The sequence below is a fragment of the Musca autumnalis genome, unplaced genomic scaffold, assembly GCF_047663935.1.
Source record: "Musca autumnalis isolate F117 unplaced genomic scaffold, ASM4766393v1 scaffold_5, whole genome shotgun sequence".
Lineage (NCBI taxonomy): Eukaryota > Metazoa > Arthropoda > Insecta > Diptera > Muscidae > Musca > Musca autumnalis.
This window is the reverse complement of record NW_027412088.1, coordinates 11,600,953-11,617,019: the sequence shown is the minus strand read 5'-3', so window position 1 is coordinate 11,617,019 and position 16,067 is coordinate 11,600,953. Positions and strand designations below refer to the sequence as shown.

Below are 16,067 nucleotides of genomic sequence, written 5' to 3'. Positions count from 1 at the left end.
CAGGCGTTTATAGTCCGGTTCATGTGTAATTTCAATACTTTACAAACGGAAAAACATACGTAATATACACTCCAAACTTTGACGTCCCGTCATTGATTGATATGATACGATTAATTATTGACACATTATTATTTGACACATTATTATTATTAGTTTAACTTCCCCCAATCTGGCTTATCAACTTACCACACATTTTTTCCTTTTAAATGCAATAAAAACACCTTTGGAGTATTTAAAATTTTTCTAAACCATAAATGTTTATTTCTTTATTCATGTCTCATCTCTTTTTTTTCTTACTTTTTGCTTTCAATTACTGTTGTTTACTTATTGTGAATACATTTTTCAATTATTCTTTCTTTGAGTTCATCGTACACAGTATTTTTGTATGCCTTATTAATTTTGTGGTTGATGGTTTTTTGTTCAGTTTATTTCTTAATGATGTTTTACGGTTTTTTGTTTGTTTTGTTTTTGTATTAAATTAACTTATATCTTAATTATTAATGTAATTATATTGTATATTATGTAAAGTCATTACTATTATGTGTCATTAGAATATGCTTTTGTTTTTTTTTAATTTTTTTTCTTTAATGAAGTTTTATTATTTATTTATTTTTTTTTTTATTTGAATTTATGCCACTGCTTTGCACTCTCATAAATTTTATGCAAATTAATTTTATTGTTTATTTTATTGTTTAATTTTATTGTTTTTGTTTCTTTATAAATTTTAATTATATTATTTTACTACATATTTAAACTAATTTTTGGATTATTGTGTGGGGGTGTTGGTAATATTGTTTGTAATTTATTTTGAATCTTTTTCATGCGAAAATGCTTGTGTGTGGGTGTATGTCGCTGTATGATTGTGATTATTATCTCTATAATTATCATATATATGTACGTTGAAATATTTATTGTATATTTATATAAATTATTATATAGAGCAGCTTATTTACTATGTCATACAAACGATTACGGTATTATAAACTGAAAGGTGAAAACTCAAACAATATCTCATTATACAAAGTTATCAATTAAAATCTCTATATACAATAATCCCGTATTTCATTAACAAACAACCATCTACCGCTTAATGAATATTGTTGTTGGTTTTGTTTTTCAATAATGTATATTTTTACACTGATAATTAAAAAGATCAAATGTGTTTTATTTGAAAAAAATGGAAATTAAGTAGTTACTTTACTTGTTCAAAATATGTTGTTGTATTTTAAAATTATGTCGTCTATAAGTGCAATTATAATGCGGATGTTCATAAAAGGTGTAGAAGGTGGTTTAAATTATTTGTCATAATAAATTAATTCATGGCGAATTCAATATGGTTTGAAGTTATTTTTCATATTTATTACAATGCTTTATTTCAATTCGTTTTAATTGGGATTTTATTTATATGTTAATTGCATATTTTATATGCATTTATCTTCTTATTTCATATTCATATTTCATTTTACATTTTTATTTACATTTTGGTTTTTAAATTTATTGTTGGATGAGAATTTAAAAAAACGTAGAGCCAACCAGGAAACTGAGTTTGAATGTCAGGAAATTGCATGCAATTTACCAATATTCATACATACATACATATATACGTATGTATACATACCACCAAGTTTAGATCTTCATATTTACGCGCAGAGACATTTTCCTTAAAAACGGATTTTTGTTCTAGAACCGGAATAAGCAAGGCATTAGTCAACGAATTAATTTCATGTGATAGACAATTCTATAATCTTTCTAATGTTATATTTAAACTCACTTATAGGATGTTAATAAATCTCATCTTGTGGCACTTTTACTACGGTTCATTTGCTTGTGCTATTTTCACAAGCATTATAGGGGGACCATCAAACAATTCATCACACCATAACACTAAAACTTGACCTATAGGTTCTTAATATTCTCGCCAAGAACTATCATCTCGAAAACGTATTTTCCACCGCACAGAACTTGAGTTCCAATTTGTGTTACAGTGTAATTGGTTTGAGCGCAGGTAAAGGTGTATATATATCATGCTGGAGAATACATTGAACAAGTAAAAAAGTATCAGTCGGGTTTGCCGACAGAGATATACCCTCAGCCAATGTGAAGTGAAACTTTCATCTACGGACAGATCAAAGGTATTTAGGGCCTTTACGGAATTTTGTGGCACTTTTTGAACATTTGAACTTGCCGACAAATATGTGGATTAGAAATTACCTGCACTAAGCCACAAATCTTGAACTTTTGTGGGGGGTACCCTTAGGGAGGATCGATATGGGCCATTTTAGAAGTTAAACTAAATTTTGACAAAATATTAGGAGATCCAACGTTTGGACCAAATTCGTTGCCCCATTCAAGTGATATCGTCCTAGCATTTTAGTGACATTTTTTAAATATTGGGGAGAAGTACCGGAAGTTGTGCATCAGTATTGCCCCATGGAACTAAGTTTGGATAAAATATGACGAAAACAAAATGTTCGACCAAATCGGTAGAACAGTTCGAAAGTTATCGTGACCGCCACATATGGTGACATAGGGCTTTCCCAAGAAATATGGACATGTCTCTGAAAAAACTTGTACCGTTGTAATGGAGGTAGCGAATGCAAATCTATATAATTGTTCCACAAACATCCCAGACGGGACAGGGGAGACTTCTCTCATATCAATGAGTGCACCCCGATTCATATTAGCTCAACGGCGTGTCTTACGACACCACTTTATAGAGAGGTTTTACATGGCTGAAATACTCAGGAAATGTCGCCAACATTACTGAGGGATATTTTGCCACCGTTGAAAATTTTGATGTTGCCTGCCCGGGGAATCGGACCCACGACCTTCTGCGTGCAAGGCGGATGTGCATACCATTGCAGCACGGTGGCACCCAAATGCAAATCGCTTCAATAAAAATTAAAGCGATTCGAGAGCAGGTCTTAAAGTGAACTTATCCGAAATTTTGTGTGGGAGGTTCCAGAAGGAGTAGACAAAAATAGTCCATATTCGAACCTGATCTATATCTGGTAGATATATTAGGATGTGCAGTGTATGGATTACATCGGTCACTCCCTTCAAGAATTATCGTGCGCAAAATGTTTCCGAACATTTTTGAACTTTTGTGAGAGAGGTACCCGAAGTAGTGGACCGATATGGTTTATCTTCGAACTTAAACTATGTTTGGACAAAGTATTACGAAGACCAAATTTTGGACCGAATTGGCAGATCCGTTCGAGATTGTGCCCCAACCACTACACACGGTGTCATAGGGTTTTGTTTGCACCTTTCAGGCTATTTTCTCAGGAAGTATAGACTTGCCCCTGATGAAACTTGTGCCGTCGTATGGGGGATAGTGAATACATTTTGTTACAACAAAAATCAAAGCTATTCGAGAGCAGGTTCTAAACTGAACTTTTCCGAAATTTTGTGTGGGAGGTACTCGAAGGATTGGAACGATTGAGTCCATATTGGAACCTCATCTAAGTCTGGTAGAAGTTTCACGATGTACAAAGTATGGCCCAAATCGGTTATTCCCTTCAACAGTTATGGTGCGCACAAATTTTCCGAACATTTTCGAACTTTTGTGGGGGAGGTACCGGAAGGAGTGGACCGATATAACCCATCTTCGAACTTAAACTAAGTTTGGACAAAATATTACGAAAGACAAATTTTGGACCGAATCGGTTGATCCGTTCGAGAGTAATCGTGCGCTCCAGACAGACAGACAGAAGGACGGACATGGCTAAATCAACTCCAAATTGTCTGAAACACATTTCGTCCAAACATACTCGGGGTCTAAAACCACTATTTCGATGAGGCACATTTTGCCCGTATGAAAGTGTATATACCCTCGTTAGCATAAATGCTGAGGGTATAAAAATCAAAGCGATCCCAGAGCAGGTCTTAAACTGAACTTATCTTAAATGTTGTGTGGGAGGTACCGGAAGGAGTGGACCTATAGAGTTCATATTGGAACCTCATCATGTACGGTAGAAATTTCACTATGTACAATGTATGGACCAAATCGTTTACTACGTTCAAGAGTTATCGTCCGCACATATGGTTCATCTTCGAACTTAAACTAAGTTTGGACAAAATATTACGAAAGTCGAATTTTCCACCAAATCGGTTCATTTGTTCGAGAGTTATTGTGCGCTCCAGACAGACAGATGGATGAGGGTATAAAAGCAATAAAATCATTTTTGATGATAAATATTCGCATTTTAATTATAAGGTCGTAAACTTTTTAGTAGCCCACGTATAAATAAAAATCAAATGTCGTTCGTTGGTAACGGCATCAGTTGAGAACGGCTGGACCGATAATTGGATAATTCTTCTTGTGAAATGTTCACCACTTTTCATGCAAAGAAATTTTGACCACGCCCACTTTAACGCCCACTTTTTCAATTTTTATCTTTTCTACAAAAACTACTGAACCGATTTTTCTGAAATTGTCGGGGAATATACAGGGATGGCCCCCGGTGAATATAGGCTACAAATTTAGTTTCGGAGGGGGCGGGGAACTCCCCTATATCTATATTTTAAAATGCTAGATTTACAATAACTACGAATGTATCTGTTTCGAAATTAATTTGCGAGACAATTGTGGTTGTGTCTCCGAACTTTTTTTATGACCAACAAGTAAAAAAGTGTCAGTCGGCTTTGCCGACAGATATATACCCTCAGCCAATGTGAAGTGAAACTTTCACCGAATGTATTTAAGGTCTCTTCAGAATTTTGTGGCCCTTTTTGGACATTTGAACTTGCCGAAAAAAATGTGGATTAGGAATTAACTGCACTAAGACACAAATGCTGAACCTTTGTGGTGGAGGTACCTTTAGGGAGGACCGATATGGGCCATTTTAGAAGTTAAACTAAATTTTGACAAAATATTAGGAGATCCAAAGTTTGGACCAAATTGGCTGCCCCATTCAAGTGATATTGTCTTAGCATTTTAGTGACATTTTTTTAAATATTGGGGAGAAGTACCGGAAGTTGTGGACCGGTATTGCCCCATGAAACTAAGTTTGGATATAATATGACGAAGACCAAATGTTGGACCAAATCGGTTAAACAGTTCGAGAGTTAACGTGATGTTTTCCTAAGAAATATGGAGGGAGGTACCTGAAGGAGTGGACCGATATGGCTTATCTTCGAATTTAAACTATGTTTACACAAAAAATATTACGAAGGCCAAACTTTGCACCGAATCGGCAGATCCGCTCGAGTGTTATCTTGCGCTCCAAGCACTACACACGGTGTCATAGGGGTTTTTTGCACCTTTCAGGCTATTTTCTCAGGAAGTATAGACTTGCCCCTAATGAAACTTGTACCGTCGTATGGAGGGCAGTGCATACATGTTGTTACAACAAAAATCAAAGCTATTCGAGAGCAGGTCCGAAACTGAACTTTTCCGAAATTTTGTGTGGGACGTACTCGAAGGAGTGGACCGATTGAGTCCATATTGGAACCTCATCTAAGTCTGGTAGAAATTCCACGATGTACAAAGTATGGGCCAAATCGGTTACGCCCTTCAAGTGTTATCAACCGAACATTTTCGAACTTTTGTGGGGGAGGTACCGGAAGGAGTGGACCGATATAACCCATCTTCGAACTTAAAAGAAGTTTGGGCCAAATATTACGAAAGCCAAATTTTGGACCGAATCGGTTGATCCGTTCGAGCGTTATCGTGAGCTCCAGCCAAACCGACAGACGGACGGACATGGCTAAATCAACTCCAAATTGTCTGAAAAAGATTTCGTCCAAACATACTTGGGGTCTAAAACCAGTATTTCGATGAGGCACGTTTTGCCTGTATGTAGCGTAAATGCTGAGGGTATAAAAATCAAAGCGATCCGAGAGCAGGTCTTAAACTGAACTTATCTAAACCCAGCAAAAATACTCATTACAAGTTGACCTACTTTCTAATTATTTTAACAAGGGCATGTCATAGGGAGTCAGTACTTATTTTTGGCCACTGAAAAGTAGATAAATAAGTAGTTACGACTTGAAGTAACCAGAGGGTTTTCTATTTTACCATTGAAAACTGTTCAATACGTAATTTAACATTATTTATTTGTAGCGAACCGAAAGCTGTCCTAAAATGTTTATTAATATTTTGTAAATGTTGGCATCATGTACACTAGGGATATAACTCTTTTTCAATTTTTGTAATATCAAAAATACCACCGCATAACTCGTAGAGCACGGTGTCATTTTTTCTCTATCGCGAAAAAAGTTTCCGCACCAAAAGCATTGAAGTTCAGTAATGCATTATTAAATTTTATTTGTTATAATGACATATTCGATTTTCGTAATAATTTATTAATAGTTTTCATCTAATTTAAAATCAATATCAAACCATTCTGGACCAATTTGTTATCAAATCGCGATATTTCAGAGCATTTTATGCAAATTCGAAAATTTTCCAATTTTTGTTTTTGTTTTTATAAACTCGCGAATTTTATGTTTATGTTTATAGTACGTATTGGGCACGAGAATATGTGGTCATTTGCAATGAATTCCGGAAAGTAACAAACTGTTTTTTATTACTTCACCTGTGAGAATTTTATTTGTTTTCTATAAATATTTATTCAAACAAAGCAAATTTAAATTTTTAAATAGAAAAAATATCAAAAGGGTTTTAGTAATCGCAGCGAAAACTTTTTCACCGAATCGAAATAAAACACGCGCTTTCGGTATCAGGACACTATTCCGCACATGGTATTAGTGTGGTATTTTTTGGTTATAGCCCTACTGTACACACGTGCATACTTATACTTATATGTCTCTTTTCCTAATTTTACTAATGATGCACGTTTGTGCTACTGCAGCGTTTTTAGTTAGTTAATTGCATAATTTACTTAATTTATTTTGAAAAAATGTCGTCGCTTTTTTTGTTATACAATATTGAGTTCATTAAAATAAATGTGCCACACGTAAATGCATTTTTACATAAACATTCTGTTGGATGTGCTTGGAATTATTTTATTTGAAGATTTTATTTCCAATTATTATTTTCAATGGAATTGAAATTCGATATTATAACCTCATTTACACAGGTATGAATAAAAATTAATGGAATACTTTATATGGTTTTTGTGTAGTATTATTTGTAGAATGCACTCAACAACTGTAGCAAAGCATCGATGCATTTTGGCAATGGGTGTAAACAAATAATTTTCATACGATTAATTCACAATAACAATGCATTTGATAGATTAAGTGAAATCAGCTGGCCGTACTATTGCACGTGAGATGTATTGCACCATGCTTATATTCATAATATCATCATATCCAAGCCTTCTAAAGTGAGATTAGTTTGCTTTTATGGATTTTTCTTATGATAATGTTTTTAATTTTTTTTCTTATAAAATTGCATTCCTTGCTTTAAGACAAATTTAAAAGGAAGTATTCTGCCACTTTTGCTACATTAATGTGTAATAAGATCCGTAGCCATTACCATAATTTTCTACAAAGTTAACTATAAAAAAAAGAAGATTTTTGAAATCCTCAGAAGTACTTAACTTCACTTAAGTTCTTCTCATCTTTTTGTATACAAATTTTAATTATGATACGCCAGGGTAATTAATTTTCTACATAATTTACAATGTTACAGTATTTAATGTCTGCCGCTGTCGCAGTCATATATTTTAGTCAAGAAAAAAGTACAGTGGTTAAATGTTGAACACATTTTAACGTAACGAAAATTAATGAAATTTAACTCACAATATTTTATATGGGCTATATACCAAAATATAGGCAATTTGTTTGAAAACATGTCTAAAAATTGCAAGATTCCCTAAAATGAATATAAACGGAAATATGAGCCAAAATACAATCACAAGTTGAACCTTAGACCTGCGTTCTTTAGAAACCAGTGGCCTTATGGAATTCTAGTGGGTGAAGGATACCAAGCAACGGTGCATTAACATGGCATAACCTAAAACTTATTTTGGTCTTTCTTTCATTTCAAGTGGATACAGAAATTTTCTGAGAGACAATTTTGCAGAACATTTCTTAGCTGAAAAACGTAATCTTGTGGTATTTTTATAGCGGCTTTTAAAATAAAGGACGAAAAGGACATTGAAGGAAGCGAGTTAGAAGGTCGAAGTGCTCCACGAAAATAATAGTCATTCTGTTTGACTGAGAACATGTCATCTCAAAAATAAGCTAAAGCAACAGTGAACAAAGATATAACACTAATTCCTGATGTCTTACAGGGTCTCTAGCAAAAACTTCATCACGCCATAACGCGGAAGTTCGACTCACGGCGGATCTGTCCTTCGGGGTTCTTAATATACTCACCAAGGGCTTTCATCTCCAAAAGGAATTATTTCTGCCCCAAAATGTGTGTTCACAGTGTAATTTGGTTAGGCTATGCGTTATATAAAAAGTAGGAAAACGAGAAAAATGCTCTAAAATTTACGACCCTGGAAAAGACTATATCTGTGATCCAACAGTCTCCACATTGATATTTCTGACAGCGGAATGGGACAGGACCTGATAACATGGTAGGAAGCGTTTCCAGACCAAAAAAAAAAAAACAAGAAATCAAATTGATAAATGGAAGAAATTCATCGCTTGTGTTGGATGCACGATCGTTCCGACGAGCAAACATAGACTCGGACCACCGCCTCGTTGTACAACACAGATGTTGGACATTAGAAAACTGCAATCACAATAGATAGTCACAGAATATTCCAAACAGCATGTCCAATTATTTATTTACAATCAGTAGCAACGTGTAGCGCACGAGAGAGATGTATCGATAGAAAATAAGGGAATATAGAGAAATGGAAAAGTGCGAGTGGAAACAAGTAAAAAAGTATAAGTAGGTTTTGCCGACAGAGATATACCCTCATCTTGTGAGAAGGAAACTTCCATAAATTGACAATATCGAAACCAATACCGGCTACGCAGATTTTGTGTCCTTTTTGGAAGTATGAACTTGCCGACAAAAAAATTTGGACCGAATTTCCTGATCCGTTCGAGAGTTATCGTGCGCTCCAGTCACTACACATGGTGCCATAGGCGTTTTTACAGCTTTCGGTCTATTTTCTCAGGAAGTATGGACTTGCCCCAGAAAAAAATATGTACCTTCGTAATGGGAGCAGAGACCACAAGTTGTTACAGCAAAGATCTGAGCGATTCGATTCGCTTAAAATTGCATTTTTCCGAAATTTTGAATGGGGAAGTACCTGAAGGAATTGGCATATTGGAACCTGATCTATGTCTCACAGAAATATTACGATGTGCAAAGTATGGAAAAAATCGGTTACTGCCTTCGTGAGTTATCATGGGGAGGTACCTAAAGGAATGGACTCATATGGCTAATCTTCGGACTTAAAATAAGTTCGGAAAAAATATTATGCTGGCCAAATTTTGGACAACAAAAATCAAAACCGATTCGAGAGGAGGTCCTAAACGAAACTTTTTGTGTGGAGGTACCCGAAGGAGTGGACCTATCGGGTCCATATTGGAACCTCATCTATGTCTGTTAGAAATTTCATGATGTGGAAAGTATCGACCACATCGGTTACTACCTTCAAAAGATATTGTGCGCACAAACTTCCCGAACATTTTCCAGAACTTTTGCGGGGGGTACCTGAAGGAGTGGACCGATATGGCTCATCTTCGAAATTAAACTAAGTTTGGACAAAATATGACGAATGGCTGTTTAACAGTTATCGTGCGACGTTGCTAAATCGACTCCAAATTGTCTGAAAATCCATTATTTGATTAGCATAAATGCTGAGGGTATAAAAATAGAGATGTAGGGGAGCCAGAATGAAGTCCGAACATTTTACCAAGAAGTGAAACATTAAATTGATGGTCTTAATACAGACACCCATAACATCCTCCTGTAGAGGTGAGTAAGGTAATCTGGTGTGCTCAGAGTACTAAAGAGCATTTTTATACCCTCCACCAATATATGGAGTGTATAATTATATTTGTCATTGTGTTTGTAACACATCGAAATATTCGTGTTGATCAGCATAAAATTCTAAGTCGTTATAACCATGTCCGTCCGTCGTCTGTCTGTTAAAACCAAGATACAGCTCGCTATTTTATTAAATATATTCAAGGATTTTTGGTCTAACAATTCCACCGAAATGGCTGAAATGTGGTATTAAGTCTTCGTCAGGAGTATGAAACTTTACACCTGCAATTTGTCCGCATGGGTCCACGTCTTTATATAGACCCCATAGAACGGTACCTCCCGATTTCCGATATTTTGAAATTTGTCAGTATAGGTCCACGTCTTCATATAGCCCCCATAGAACGGTACCTCCCGATTTTCAGTATTTTGAAAGTTGTAGCCTCAATATCCCACCGAAATGACTGAAATTTAGTATTTAGTATTCGTTTGGGGTATAAAACGTTCCACCTTAAATTTCTCGGTATAGGTCCACGCCTTCATATAGCCCCCATATTTCAGGTACCTCTGGTACCAGGATTTCTGGTATTTTGAAGGTTGTGGCCTCAATATCCCTTCAAAATGGCTGAAATCTGCTATTTGGTCTTTATTTGTGGTATTAAACGTTCCATATGAAATTTGTCCTTACAGGTCCACTTCTTCATATAGCCCCCATAGAAAGGTACCTCCGGATTTCTGGTATTTTGAAGGTTGTGGCCTCAATATCCCTCCGAAATGGCTGAAATTTGGTACTAAGTCTTCCTTGGAGGTATAAAACTTTCCACCTTCTGATTCATATTTTGTGAACGACTGAAGAATATGGTCAACGACATAATTTGGTCATATCAGTGCGGCTTAAGATCCGATCAATTCCCCATTGACCATACAGCACGTCCCTTACAGCATGATGCCTGTAAAAAAGTCGAATGAGAATCTGCTAAAGAGGGTCCGACAGTAAGCGATGATAAGTCAAACATTTTGGTATCGACGCTCAATTCGGGCCTAACCCACATGTTAAAAAAATCAAAGTGAATATGAAGATCTAGTCGGAATCTTTTGAAATAAATAATTAATTACTCTACATTGCATTGTTTTAGAAGCTAGTATAAACTAGTGTTATACAATGCAATATTAAGTTTTTTATTTTTTATTTCAAAGGTTCCGGTTAGACCTTTATAATCACTTTGAAATTAGGCGTCTTTGAGATAAAAATTCTTCGAAAAATCTACGGGTTAATCTGCGTTGAATGTCGACGTCGTATGGACGACAAGATTTACTGTCTATAGAACGACATTTGCAACTTAAAGGTTTTATGCCATGAAAAGGAATGAAGGAGGAATGACGAAGTACCACATACCCTTGGGTTACCAAATACATATGAAAACATATGAAATCGTGGACATACCTACATAAAATCTTATAATTTACTGTCTTAGTTATATCCTGTTTTTCCCTCTTTAACCACTGTTGCCACCAGGGGGGAAACAAAAAACTTTCTTCTGCCTGCCAAGTTGACTGTGATACTTTACACAAATTAATTACCCTAACTTTTAGCTAAACTTAGTTTACCTTACTTAACATACTTTTATGTGAATTATTTCAACTTTATAAAATCTCCGGATATGCTCATTCACTCGCTCTCTCTCTCATGGCACATGGTAATTTGTTCATTTGATGGTGGCTGCTAAACAAAAATGAAGACCCCCCATCACACAAAGTTTCTATGAAATTATAAAGAAGTCCAAAGTTTGGGTTTCACGTTTTCCTTGTATTTCACTCTTATTTACTTGTGTTGTTGTTTTCATTGTTGCTCGTATTTTACATGCAAACGCATGGAGTTTTACAAAATCCGTTTTTACTACTTTATTACCTGCAATTTTGTCTTAACTGCCGTTTTTTTCTTTGGGCAACTTTATAAGCCCGTTTCTTTTTGGCGCATTTCTTTCTTGCTTTATTATGGCGATTTTTCCTGGTTGGCAAAAAAAGGAGAACATGAAACAGAATCCTTTGTTGTTTCATTTTTTCGTTTTCTATGTTTCGTTAAGTTGTTGCTTACTATGTTCCGAGATCACCCACCCCCCATTATGCCCCAGTCAAAAGGAGAATAATAAAAAATGCTTTTATAAAAACAACTACCAAACCAAAGAGTGGCTGGCTGGCAATAAGTTTAGAAAAGAAACAAAAAAGAACCGTTAAGATATACTGGTGCTCCTGCTGTTGCCGTTGCTGGCTGGCGGTGTTACTTACAACACCATCATTGCGCACAACATTTAGGTTTATAGCTGCAACAGCAGTCTGTTGTAGTTGTCGTAACTTTTAGCCTTTCATCTAAGGATACTTGAACGACATGACATCAGGCGGGAAATATCTGTTGTTGTTGTTGGTGTTGCTGTTTTTGTATTACTGCTGATAGCTGGTCTGGTGCTGTCCGTTGATGTTAATGTGGCTGTTGCAACCACAATATTAGAAACAGCTGCAGCCTTCTTGCTATCGGTTAACACTGAGGTCCTGGAAATTGGTCCTGACGATGATGATGACTCTGACGTGGATGATAAAACCCGTTTCGTTTGTATTAGTTTTCTAACAGCAGGTTTTCTCGTTTTATGTGCCCTGGCCGACGACGATGCCAATGTTGATGATGGTGGCAACATTAAAGTTTGGGTTATTGTTGTGGTTGCTGTGGCAGCGATTGTTGCAGACATCAAATGTTGTAAACAACATGTTAAAATGGTAAATAACATGCAACATATACTCAAATAGAAATTGCTACTATGCATTTTACTTGAATTGTGCTGCATGGCTGCCGGATGTTCACCTGAAATGAAAAGAAAATGAAAGAATGAAAAAACATATCGGTTTTAGAAAGTTTCTTTTTTGTTTTGTTCGAACTTTTTATTAGGCCAGGTTGTAACAATTTGTTTTCTTAACTGTTTGGTGTTTTAATGGATAAAGTTTTAGTTAGTTAGACAAATTATTGTTATGGCCACTTGGTTTATGAACACTGAGAAAGTGGTGTGGTTAAAACTAGGATTTCATTTGAAGGGAAGGTGTAGTTTGGTATCTTGATTTCCTATGAAAAATATTTATTAAAGGATATTAAATGATAAGAGTTTCAAGCTTTTATTACCCAGTTATAGGGATGACTAAGATCCTAGTCAGAATATGATGAAGATAGCAGTATATTTGAAGATATTAGGAGCCCTTGCGTTAATAGCCGAATTATTTATGACTGGAAACGACACCCTGTCACAATTTGTAAGTATGCCATCTATTAGAATGGACATAAGACTGTATGTTCCCCACACATATACCAATTTATAAATCGACATCATTTGATCGTATGAATGCGAAAATGCACCATTTACCCCATCTTCACTTTATTTCATATTCTCAAGAGTCAATAAATGCATGTCGATACATCACCTATAAGGCTAAGCCCACCATGTCCAAAGGTGTTAGAAACCATGTTTAAATTTGGTATCCTGCAAAGTTCACATGACTTTGCAATATGACAATAAATAAAATGAGATCCTCATGGATACAACCTATTGTATGCTCTTTTAAAACTTCCAATTGGATAAGGTTATGGGAGATGATAAAGCGAATAGAATAACACAATATACATGGATATAAAGACGATGATAACTACCAAGCAACCCACTTGACCAGTTTTAACATGACAAATCCTAGGAATTATCTTGATACCCGTGGTGTCACTTGGGGAACTGCCTTTTGCAATTAAACATGTGCCGCGTATTGTCCCAAAAGAAGAATAAAACTTTAGTTGGGCAGCTGGTTAGTAACCCACCCGTAACAATAGCCTAATATGAATAGATAAAACATATTGACGACCCCCGAATATGTTTTAAGGGTGTTCAGACTATTTATGGAGTTGGCACAACTTAGGTATTGGCTGATGTACTTGCAAAAGACAAGGCCGATTTGGTTACGGCTTTGTAGTCAGTCGGATGTTACAGTCGCACTGGTGAATGAAAGACTTGTTACAATTCGGAGAAAAAAACAAATTGGTTAATATCAGTCCTATTTGTGCCCATGCCCCCTTCGAAGACATAGACGATCAGAACAAAGATATATTTTGAGAATGCTTAGAAGAAACATATAACCGGTGTCCTGCCCGTAACAATACAATTAATCTAGGCGATCCTAATGCGAAAATTGGAAAGGGCAATATCTTTGGTCCTACAGTCGGGAAATTTAGCCTCAAAAATGAAACATCTGTCAACGGAATGAGACTGAAAGACATCACAGCGACAAAACACCAGATCAAACAATAAGAAATCAAATTGTTCATGTTATTCGATCGATCCGAAGTCGAAACATTGACTTGGATCACTACTTTCTTGCAGTACTCTTCACAACCAGTAGCAATACTTAGCGCACGAGAGGAATTGGTTAAAAAGGGGATAGGAGTGCAAACAATTCGAGGGCCATGAAAGTGGTAAAGACGAGCTAGGTAATCTGATAACAGATAAAGATAGTGTCCTCAGGTTATATAGAGAGTATTTTTCCAAACTGTTGGTATCCATCATTAAGTAGAGGCGAAAATACCAACCCTGTACCAGAAGAATACATTGAGAGTATACCACCAGGACCCTATTCCACGAAACAACTTATCAACTTTTCATTTTGCGCTTAGCAATATTTTTGACAATTCGCAATATTTTGCGTTCCACAGAACCCTTATTTTTGAGAAGTGAGTTTGCTAAGTTTCCAAAAAAATTTCCTCTCGTTTTGATTTCTGTTCCACAAACGTCCTCTTCTGCTAAGTGAAATGTTGTAACTGCAAAGTATATTTTGCTAAGTTTGTACAAAAGATTGTTCTCTTTCGTTCCACAGAAAACTGTGCATTTTGTTTTTGCAATGTAGATTGTTAGTGTACATTGTTAAAAAAAGAAATTTTTTTAAAACGTTAAGACAGGAGATTTTGTTCGGAATAATTGAAAACACGGTAATGATAAGAAATTATAAGAATCGAATTAATTTTACCGAACTTCCACCCTCCGAACCACCTCCTCTGAACTTTCCCTCACCGAACTTCCACCGTAAGAACCATCGTCTCAAAACTTCCACCCTGCGAACCACACCCTTCTGAACTTCCAACCTCTGAACCATCCCATTCCGAACTTCCACCCTTCCACCCTTCGAACTTCGACCCTGCGAACCACCCCATTTCGAACTTCCAACTCCCGACTCCCACCCCATTCTTAACTTCCAGCCACCGAGCAACTCCCTCCGAACTCCGCCCTCCTAACCATCCCATAAATCGATGTTTCTCGTTTTTTTATTTTATTTTGTTCCTATTTTTATTTTATTATATTTTTATTTTAATTTTATTTTTGTTTTATTATATTTTTATTTTAATTTTAATTTTATTTTTATTTTATTTTATTTTATTTTATTTTATTTTATTTTATTTTATTTTATTTTATTTTATTTTATTTTATTTTATTTTAATTTTTTATTTTATTTTATTTATTTTGTTTCATTTTATTTCATTTATTTTTTCATTTTGTTCTCGCGTCCCATTTTTAAGTGTCTTATTTATCATTGCCAAGTAGAAAATTATGCAAAGATGATCAAATATTCCGTGGAATAGCATCCACACTTTGCAAGAGAACGGAGAGAGTGATTTATCAAGATGGCGGAAAAATTAAGCAAGAGAGCACAACAACTTTGCAAAAGAGAACAGCGCACATAGTGGAAACATAGGCCTAAAGATGCTCAAAATATGAAAATTGTTTTTTATGAAAAAATGTTGATAAGCGGCAACCAGACTCTTTTCTACATTTGCTATAACCATCCCCGACTTTGTAAGATTAACCAATCCAATGCAGCAGTCGATTGAACTCAGCCATACTGAAAACAAAAAGTAAATTTTCGAAAACTAAGAAATTAGGTGAACATTAAAATGACATTATTTTCGCGAAATTTTATATTTTTCAAGATTTATTGTTTTTGTACAGTCTCCGAACAAGATTAGCATTTAAAATTTTCAGATTGATTTTACATCTTTGCTCTTTAATTATGGTGATACATATCCTCTTTATGAAATTTTTTTATGATAATTTTTAAGATTACTACAATTTCAACAGTCGTTTCCCGACCATAGTTTCTTCTAATGTTTTATGCGCTTGAGTCTCAA

At 35.4% G+C, this 16,067-nt stretch overlaps 1 protein-coding gene across 2 annotated transcripts in view; it reads right to left on the bottom strand.

The window, feature by feature from the left end:
* Positions 1 to 651: 651 nt before the first annotated feature.
* The window catches only part of dpr1 (defective proboscis extension response 1), a 541,854-nt gene continuing 526,438 nt past the window's right edge, over positions 652 to 16,067 (bottom strand). For both annotated transcript variants that reach the window (XM_073988758.1, XM_073988757.1), the window contains exon 9: positions 652 to 12,719. In XM_073988758.1, coding sequence (XP_073844859.1) covers positions 12,229 to 12,719 — 491 coding nt within the window. In that variant the 3' untranslated portion in view covers positions 652 to 12,228. The remainder of the gene's footprint in view (positions 12,720 to 16,067) is intronic.